Source organism: Montipora foliosa, chromosome 4 (assembly GCF_036669935.1).
Source record: "Montipora foliosa isolate CH-2021 chromosome 4, ASM3666993v2, whole genome shotgun sequence".
NCBI classification, from domain to species: domain Eukaryota; kingdom Metazoa; phylum Cnidaria; class Anthozoa; order Scleractinia; family Acroporidae; genus Montipora; species Montipora foliosa.
The window spans coordinates 3065709-3075535 of NC_090872.1; the positions used below are offsets into that span (position 1 = coordinate 3065709).

The 9827-nt window shown below is 38.6% G+C and overlaps 1 protein-coding gene across 2 annotated transcripts; it reads right to left on the reverse strand.

Annotated features, from left to right (window-relative positions):
- Window positions 1-448: 448 nt before the first annotated feature.
- On the reverse strand, window positions 449-4275 carry LOC137998852 (substance-K receptor-like). Of its 2 annotated transcripts, none has more exons than XM_068844691.1 (3): window positions 3837-4275; window positions 2447-2515; window positions 449-1719 (listed from the first exon to the last, which is right to left on the reverse strand). In XM_068844691.1, the coding sequence occupies exons 1-3, from the start codon at window positions 3867-3869 to the stop codon at window positions 733-735; spliced, it is 1089 nt and encodes a 362-aa protein (XP_068700792.1). In that variant the 5' UTR covers window positions 3870-4275; the 3' UTR covers window positions 449-732. The 2 variants fall into 2 exon arrangements, with proteins under 2 accessions (XP_068700792.1, XP_068700794.1); XM_068844693.1 differs by having other exon boundaries at window positions 3826-4271.
- Window positions 4276-9827: the final 5552 nt, after the last annotated feature.

Below are 9827 nucleotides of genomic sequence, written 5' to 3' on the forward strand. Positions count from 1 at the left end.
AACAAAGAACTGTACTATGCACTGACCGGTACTCGAACTCGCTCCCTCCAGATCTATAGTCCTGTCTTAACCACTACACTACAACGACGAACATGCTCAATCCAACACAGTTCTTTTCATTTTTTTTTTTATATTCTGTGATTGGTCAATTAAATATTTATGAATAACAACCAAAACTAATCCTAACCTCAGTAACCTGACCCTAATTTTCTCTAGGCTTAAGTTAGGCTCCAAAAGAGTTTTTTTTAATCCATCTGTGTTCGTATTCAACCTCAAAGTCTTATCTTCCAGCCACTTGAGCTCATGGCTATTTGTTTTTCTAAGTCTTGCCAGGTGTCTAAAGTTTGATGATGTCGAACGTGCTCTCAGCTTTGCGGGTGCATTTCTTGCGCGCATGTTTTTGTTCGCGTCATGCAGCTCTCCAAACCATGTGACACTGTGACACAAATACATATGTACATCAACTTTATTTATCTCGAAATTCAGTGTAGGCTTAGAAAAAGTTACTATTTTATCGCAAACGTGACTAGCCAGCCAAAAAACATAAACTAAAAAAGAGCAAACTTCAATATATTTCAATGGATGAATCTTTAGCATGCATGCATCAGCCCACAGATCTTCCCGCTTTAAATTAACTTGAATAAAGTGTTTCCAATTAAAAACAGAGAGAGAACTCGGAAGAAAGTATTTAAAACGCTCAGTTTTTTTTCATACTTTGTAAACACATATTCGTCAGTTAACTGAGTGAAATCTCACAACTTTCAAGTCATTAAGAGGAAAAACCTTAACTGGCTCCAAGCGAGATCTACAACGCAATAATAAAAACAGAGCTCTTTTGAACTCTGGCATTTTTAATGCATATAACAATGGATTTATAACAGAGTTTGCGTAAAGTAAGCAACGTAAGGAATAGAATAAACGCAACCATGTTTCATAAGAAATGGTTTCAGACATTTCGCCAAAAGTAACACAAACAAGAAACCAGAAAATTGTAAATGGCATCGCTAGTATTAACGATACAATTGTTATAATGAACAATGTCTTGGTCAGTTTTCTTTCTCTTCTGATTGCACCATGAAGCTGAGGATGCGTTCCACAGTAAAATTTAGTAGCGATAGACGTGTAAGAAACAACCATGATAAAAAGGCAACAAAATAGGAACAAGTAGTATGATGCTTGCATGTGATAGAGAAAAGTGATATCTGAGCGGCCCTGGAAAAATATTGAAAAAACGATAGCTGTAGACAGGGCAGCTGTAAACCAAACACCCGCAACAGCTGCTCCAAATATCTTCTTTTTGATGAGGCGATGCTTGAATGGACGAAAAGTTGCGTGCATCCGCTCCAAAGAAATAGCAGCAAGGTTTGCTACAGAGGCTGCTGGAAAGAAATACGCCAAACTTGAAGTAACTATGAAGATCTCAAAGCTCCTGAACAAGTTAATCTTCCAAAAGTTACAATAGTTGCCCAATAACAAACTTATAAAGATCAAGTTGTATGCAACAAACATGTCTGCAACCGCCAAGCTGATCATCAGGTACATGCTACGCTTGCGAAGGATTCGCTCTTTCAGGTAAATAATGATTGTAAGGGCATTCATGGTCACTATAGCAACAGCTTCGATGTTAAATACTGTCAGCCAGGCAATGCACTCGGATGAAGAAAAGGGCTCGAAATTTGGAGTAACTGTTCTGTTTTGGTGATGAGAATCATTGGCCATCTATGTGAAGAAAGACAACGACGATTAGAACATTAGGATAGTTGGTGATTGGCTAAGGGAAATGCGGTTGTTAGGTAACGCAATACAAAAAATAGGAAAGAGGTAATTCGGTAAGAAAATCGAAGGTAACAAACTAAGCATTCTGATTGGCCAATAATCACAGATAACCAATTAAACGTGAGTCCTCTGCACAATTATCATAACTTTTCTTTTAATTTTTTCCTGTATATTATCAATAAGCAGCCTCAACTTGTTTTCGTATAATTTGAAAAAATTAAACACTGATAAATTTAAGACCTCTGGGCTCGTGCAGTTTAGTTGGTTTTTAAAAACCTTACAAGTTTTTTTTGTCTCAAATTGCACAAAACATCGTGATTATTCGCATACACGCAATTTCGCTTTAAAGTGATGAACCGAATGCACTTCGTATTTGTAGCATTCCGTGCTAAAATGTATTTTATCATGACTGTTTGATAAAGCAGCTGAAAATGAAGTGACACAGAGAGAACCAATAAAAGCGGCCTCTAAGTGGCGCATTGACATCGAGCACAAAAGCTCGAGTTGATGAGTCTGAATATTGATCCACAAGTGGACGCTATCTTTGAGAAGACATTGTTGAGGAAACAGCCTACGTTTCAATCCTATGCACACATTTCTGGGTTGCTTCCCAAGTTCGTCTGCTAAATGTCTTGTAAAAGCGCACACAAAATCATTGACTTTTGCATACCTTTTTCCCTGTAGGTTCTTTATAATTTACCCAAAATACTTCAATGCTATTCAGTCTACGTCCCGTTAACTGAAAGACAGAAAATAATCTATACCCGTTACACGTTTGTCAAATAGCGGAAATCGAAATGTTTTGACTATGTATAGGTTTCGAGAAACTTGGCTCTTTTCTTCAAACGATATGTGCCAATAATTTGATATATATAGAATACATGTTTTATTTGTCGAGTCCTTTAAATGTTCAAATCCAAGTTCAAGATCATAAAATTCCGCATATATGTCGCCGGTAAAATCCGTTCTCATGTTGAATCCGTTTTAACCTAGGTTAGGTGATCCTCATTTTACCTACGTTGATTACGCACTCAGATGGATTGAAGAAACTTTTCTGAAGCCCAAATTAAGCCTAGAGAAAAATTAGGTCAGGTTAGAATTAGTGCTGGTTTTTAAACATCGATATCAATTGACTTACTATACAAAAGTAAGTTATGAAAAGAACTGTGTTGGGTTGCGCATGTTCGTCGTCGTAGTGTAGTGGTGAAGACACAGGACTATAGATTTGGAAGGTCCGAGCTCAATCACCGGTTAAGTGCACAGAACATTTCTTTGTTCCCTAACTTTCTTGTTATGTCGAGACTAAGTGGATCAGTGTATGAATGCAGAAACCGATAAGGTGATATGAAACATTAAGATGTGTTGAGATGCGTAAGGCAGAGCTTGCTGGAAGGTATAGGTGTTTTCAATCCTAACTAGGTAGAGTGCATATTCAACCTAGGTAAAATGCAGATCACGACTTTAACCTCTAAGATACAAACGGATTCAAACTGAGAACTGATTTGACCGACAACATTTTTGAGACAATAAGAATTTTGAAACAATAAGAGACTAAAATATTTGCTTAAAAATCCAACAAACGACAATAAGGTTTTAGAATACAAGAAGGAAGCCCAAATTAAGGTACGAAAAGCGAATGAGAAAATTTAAATATTTCTTAAAGTTTGAAATTTGAAATGTCAATAAATAATGTCTTAGAGTACAAAAATAAAGAACAAAAGGAGATTAAAGAGAAGAAAAGCGATGGAGATGACAACGACTGGGGAAAATAGACAAACTGTTACAGCTTTGAAAGAATATTCTGGTTTTCTTAGTTTTATTGTCATTTCAAGTTGGTTTAAAGTTTGTTTACCGAATATTCAAAAACAAGAAGGTAAATGAAGTAATATACCAGGCTTTTGTTCCGGCCGTTTTGAACAAAACTGAACCAGCCAATATGGTAACAGGAAACCGGTTGCTGCAAAACTTATCAATTTCAACTGTTGAAAAGAATTTCAAAGCAGGGCAAATAAAATACAATGCTTGCTTTTAAGACGCTAAATTACTAACCTTGGACACACCTCTTTCAGTTTTCGTCTTGGGCAATTTGTCATCAACCTTGTCTTACATTCCAAAGTGCAAACTACGACACCTTTTTATTTTTCCATGAAATTTAGTGACGTCATTGAGCTTCGCCCTCACGCGAACCATTCAAGTGGAAAAGATTAGCAGTGTAAGTTAAGGACCTCGACCTCTGTGATTAAAAGCCGATATATATTTTCTTCCAAGAAAACGTATTCGAGTTTTCTAGCTGTTTCTTAAACTTGCGTAATTGCGCTGAATGGAAATTTGCTATAGAAGATGTAACCCGAGAGGAAGAAGTTTAAAGTAAGGTTAATTCACAAATTTGGTCACCTGTCCAGCATAGAATAATAACGCCACCACGAGGTCATGTTATTGATCGTTGGCATTTTACAAAAGAACTAACTGTTTCCCGCTTTCAAGTATTATGTAATGAGGTACTGAAAGTACATTCTAAATTAACTGTTTCCCGCTTTCAAGTAATATGTACTGAGGTAATGAAAGTACATTCTGGTGTTTATTTAAAAAGACGGGTCTGACATTTAGGCTTTAAAATTTCAAATATCATATGTCATCAGTACATTACCAAGACAGCTAGCTCGCACAAAGAGGAGAAAACTATTTTGCCTGAAAAAGACCTGAGAATTGAAGTCTCTTCGAAAAGACTTCGAAAAAGAAGAATGCGGTTGTTTCGATTAAATAATTCAATTTAGATACAAAATATCAAGAGTGTATTTTTAGATATTTAGAATACTGCCTGAGAGGCTGAAAGTTTTACTATTTTTCTTTTATTTTTCAGTTCGACAAATGTGTGTTCAATTCTTGGAGACAGTTTAATTAATTCGTCTCGAATACCAATTTTTCGGCTCCGAGTTTCCTTAAATTGGCAAACGTTTAAGTTAACTGTATAATGAGGTACTAGGGCTAATATTTATATTTTTCCTACTTTTTATAAGACGGTCGAACAGCACGACAATTGCTAAAACTCCGAAATACAAGATCCTTCTACGACCTTAATCAAGAACAGCCCCTGGCCATGGTGCACCCACACACACAAATGTATCACGCTCTCGTTAACAAGCACAAAATACTATTTCTTCAATGCCCATTATTCTTTTCCTCTGACCCCCGCTTTCCAAAAACCTGCCAATCCCCTGCGCCCCCAAAATACTGTCGTATGGTCGAAATAGCCAAGATATTCAGTCGGGAAAAGTCAGAAGTTGACATTCTTTTACTGAATTCTACGGGATAGAGTACGCGGCAATGGCCTTCTTCACTTTAGGGTCTTCATGGTGGAATCTACAACCGGTAGGTTTTCGCTTCTGATCTGCGCACCGCTTTGGTGTTCTTACGGCATTCCACCATTGTGCATGTGTTTCCTCATTGCGAAGAATGAGGAAGGCCTGACATTTTTTTTACTTTCATGAGCTCTCCCTGTGGACTTAACGAGGGACAAAATCAGGCTGAATCTTTGGATTGTGAAAATAATACTCTGACTAATATTTCGTCGCATCAGTTAAGGTTCTTCCGAGATTTTTGTAGTTTGGCTTTTGTGAGATATGGACCGTATATAAGAAGCATAAAGTTTACTTTAAAACACCTCTAACGTGCGTGGTAGAGCGGGCACATTGATAAAATGGCGGATTTTCATTGGCGCCAAGCTTAATCCGTCAGGGAATGGTTATTTTCTCAGTCCTGGACGAGTACAGTGACCTCCATTTTTTATTTCTTATATTTGTAGCCTGCGTAGCAAGCGTTCCTGTTCGAAAGAATAGCTCCAAAACGACTTTCTGCAAACTGGACGCACGAAAGTTGGGGCAAGAGACTGAGGGAAAGCTTGCAAGAAGACCCCCTATTTTTGAAAAACCCGTTTGTCCCCGAACGGGGGCTTGTGATTGGTGCAGCACAGTCACAATGATTGACACCGTGGCAATGGGGAAGCCCTGTAAAAACATCCTGAAAAGTAAGCAGAAGGACAAGATGAAACTTTCTGCAAAGTTTAAAAAGGTTCTGCGTGGCGGATTCAGAGCCACCTTAATTCTGTGATTTTTTTAAGGTGGCTCTGAATCCACTAGACAGATTAACTTTGCAGAACGTTTCATCTTGCCCTTCTGATTACTTTTCAGAAATAAAAAATGGGGGTCACCGAGTTCATTTTTGAGATATACGCAACTAAAGACAAAATAAAGGATGTTTTTACGGGGCTTCCCAGTTGCCAAGGTGGCGTGTTATGTCACAAAAATGACTGCATCTTGTTCAGCAATAATCCGTGTTTCATTTGGTACCACAATATTGCTAATACATGATACAGCGTTGCAGCGCTGATCCTTCCAATAAGAGCGTTACTTGGAAGAGTTGAGACTGTTTTGAGACACCTTAACTTTTCAGATCTTTGTCATGATTTGTGGAGTTCGAAACAAAAGAAAACGAAGAACAGGCGTCTCGAGTATCATCATGATTTCCATTACAAAGCGTCATACGCGATCAAGTAAGTGGTTGAGGTAAATTCTATGAGAATGACAGCCTGTGGTTTAAACCAAAGTCTGGACTGCTTGGACGATATCCATCAAGGAAAATTCAACATTATTTACGCGTCAGCTGAAGCCGCTATGGAAAAGCGTTTCCATAATTCACTAAAAGCAAAAGATTCGTGATTTACCAAAACTTTGGCAGCGCTTATTGTCGACTCAAAGTATGGACTGGACTGAAGTACGCTTTTCGTTCGCTTGAAATAGATACTTTATATTTACGCAGGATGAATTAACAAAATGCCTGCGAATGATCAAAATCCATATCTGTTTCAGGATCAAGGAAATAAACTGTATCGTAGTCGTCAAATCCTCTGCTTACCTTGCTCAATGTAAGCTTGAGCCCTGCATCATGAACTGAGACAAGATAAAGACAATTACGCAGCTCCCCTGTTAAAACTTCTTTTATTCTGAGAAGAAAGCGGCTCCTTTGCACAGTCACGCGATTTTTTTTTTGAGTATTTTTACTTGCTATTTCATCTACGATTTCGTGATGATTTGACCAAAAACATACTGTAGATTATCAAACTAGCAAGGAGGTTTCCTGTAATTTCCAGGAGATTGCACCAAGAAATAGCCAGCAAGTCGCACTGAAATCGCCGCTAGTTAAAAATCGCAACTAAAACGTCTTGAATGGTTTCATGGTCTGCTTTGGTGGAGTTTAGCATTTAGCAACCTTACTATTCATCGAACTCTGTACGAGTTATGTTCCTAAACACGTTACACGTTCTGAAAATTGGCTGTTATTTTCGATGGTTTAAACAAATTCTCGGAAGAAACATAACCATTACCCGGCTGAGAAGCTGCCGTTACAAATTCAACTTTAAAATCGGTGCCTCGATTTGTTTTGATGGAGGTCAACATGTGTTAACAAGGTTATCTGTTATTGGCTAATTTGTTGATAAGACGTCAATCAGCGCATGTCAAGAAAAGGTGGGCGTTTTTCAAAAATAGGGGGTCTTCTTGCAAGCGTTCCCTTAGTCTCTTGCCCCAACTTTGGCGCGGACAGTTTGCAGAAAATCGTTTGGGTTCTCTTCTTTCGAACAGGAACGCTTGCTACACAGGCTGCTATTTTTGTTGAGAATGGTGTCTTCGTGGAGTGTTAAAAAAATCAGCACAAATCCATGGCCTTTTTTTTGGCAATTTCATAATATTGTACAGAAGGATCCATTACGAGTCAAACAGCCCACGCTCAAGTTAAATCTATTTTGAAGTGATACGTACTCCCAAAGCCATTCAAGTACATTTTTTCAGGTACGTAAGTGAATTTACCATAGAATGACACCACGCTCCCCTTTACATCATGGATTGCATTTATAAAAACGAGCTCAATTAGTCCAACATCGGGGATTGCACTGCAATTGTCAAAGTGGCTCTAAAAATAGCTGTGTTTGTCAGCCTCGTACCATGGAAACGAGCACGGTGACCCTCCTTTTTTATATTACATTTTTATCATCTCCTTGACATGATATAACAGAGCGCGAAGTTTCATCGGGAATCGATCACAAGTTCTATTTCTAGGGAATCACCTTAAGGCCCGGGAAAACGGCTTCAACATTTGATACAAGATCCGTTCGATTTTGTTGAACGATGTTGAACGATGTTGACGGCTGGGGTAAGCAAATGGTTTCATCTTCGATTCAAATTCAATTCAACATGTTGCAACACGGTTGAAAGGGGGGTGGGGTGGGGGGCAAACGTTTCAACGTCGCTGTTTAACAAAATCGAACGGATGTTGAAGAAAATGATGACCGGGCCTTTAAACTCCCTATTTAGAAGGTCGTCGCAAAGACATGGAGATAGGAAGGAAAAACATCACGGAAAGAGCGGAGGCTACACTTAATTCACCGGCCGAGGTAAAACGCGTAAACTTCGTAAAAGAGGAGAAAATAGTCAAGATAACTTACTTTAAAAGGTAAATGGAATCCTTAGAAAATTTGTGCCTGACAAAATATTCTTTTAAGGGTGTCTTAAAGTGAGCAAATATTTCGTGGATGTTTCCACCGTCAAAAATTAAGTATGCATCGTTTCAGCGACAGAAATCGCCAGTAAACTGTATGAAGAAGACACTTTGCTTAGTGAATATGATATTGTACCGATTGTAAAACACACGAAATGCTGATAAGCCAGGATCATCTAGCTTACATTCTTGATAGTCTTCTCGCTTATTCGTTTCTGGCATTACAGTAGAGGCTGATCGAAAAACAGTTGGGCAAAAGGATTTAAAAAGCACTTGTTTGCTCGCATTTTAGAGCAAACAAACAAACAAACAAATTAACTATTTCTTTATGTCCAAAAGTACAGATAATTGTTATTTCATTCCAGCTGAGAATAAAAATTCGAATTTCACTCCTGAACAAAGGAAAAACGCGGGATTAAACCACTTTTTAAAAACACGCATCCGTAAAAATAACAAACGGTTTGTGCCCAAGGGAAGAATTTGTGGACTAACTTCTTCCACCAAGTTTGAGCTATTACTGGTACTCTGTTTTATCTTTGTCGTTCTCTTTGTCTCACCTTTCGTTTCTGTTCTAGTCATACGTCCTCCAGGCATCATGCAACCTTATCAGAGCCTCTAAAGATTTGCCAAAAATTGCAATACAGAGAAAAAGCAGCTCTAAACAAATTAAAAATAAACACTCATATATCCCTCTGATGCTTGACTTGAACAACTGCGTAGCCACCTATGTGGAGCACAGCTATCATGATATGCAAAACTGGATTGAAACCAGCGATAAATGCAGGAAGAAAACTTTTTCCAAACCCTTTTCCACCTGAATACAAAAATCGTTGACTGTTAAGAGCTATAGTTGACATAAGGGCCGTTTATACGAGAGAAAATAAGCCGCGGCTAACTCTGGCCGCGGCTTACGTAAGCCGCGAAAGGAACTTGAGAAGGCCGTGAACGTAGATTTTGCACCATTTATACGGGGTGTTCGCGGCTTACGTAAGCCGCGGCCAGAGTTAGCCGCGGCTTATTTTCTCTCGTATAAACGGCCCTATAGTATGGACGTGTAGCCGCGTAGAGCCACAGAAAGCGCGCGAAAAATGAAGCCTCGTTTATGTTTAGATTAATTAACTTGAGTTGAGCCTGCAATCCAATCGAAAACCAGTGCCTGGTCAGCGGTCAACTTAAAAAAAAGCTGACCTCAATGAGCTCTAACCGTGGGCCCGTGATATGATCACGTGACGCTGGTCAGCTGATACCTTAATTTAACAGGTGTCAATTGACCTTTACACGGATGACCAGTATCAAAGATATATGCTGTAAACTAGCGTAATACTGGTCACATTTGCATACACGGAGGGGGTGGACTTACGGACGGTCGATGATCGATGGGTTACCATATTTTCTCAACTATGGAAATTTTAACATATCTTAAAGTTTGAAATTTAAAATAACAATAAAAAGGAGATGACAACGATTGGGGACACTATACAAACTGTTACAGGTTTGCACGA

Bases quoted from the DNA above. Each gene is read 5' to 3' on its own strand.
- LOC137998852 (XM_068844691.1), bottom strand. From the start codon at position 3,869: ATGACAAATTGCCCAAGACGAAAACTGAAAGAG. The intron at 2,516-3,836 runs GTGTGTCCAAGG...TCTGTCTTTCAG, and splicing joins CAAGACGAAAACTGAAAGAG to TTAACGGGACGTAGACTGAA. The intron at 1,720-2,446 runs GTATGCAAAAGT...TTCTTCACATAG, and splicing joins AAGAACCTACAGGGAAAAAG to ATGGCCAATGATTCTCATCA.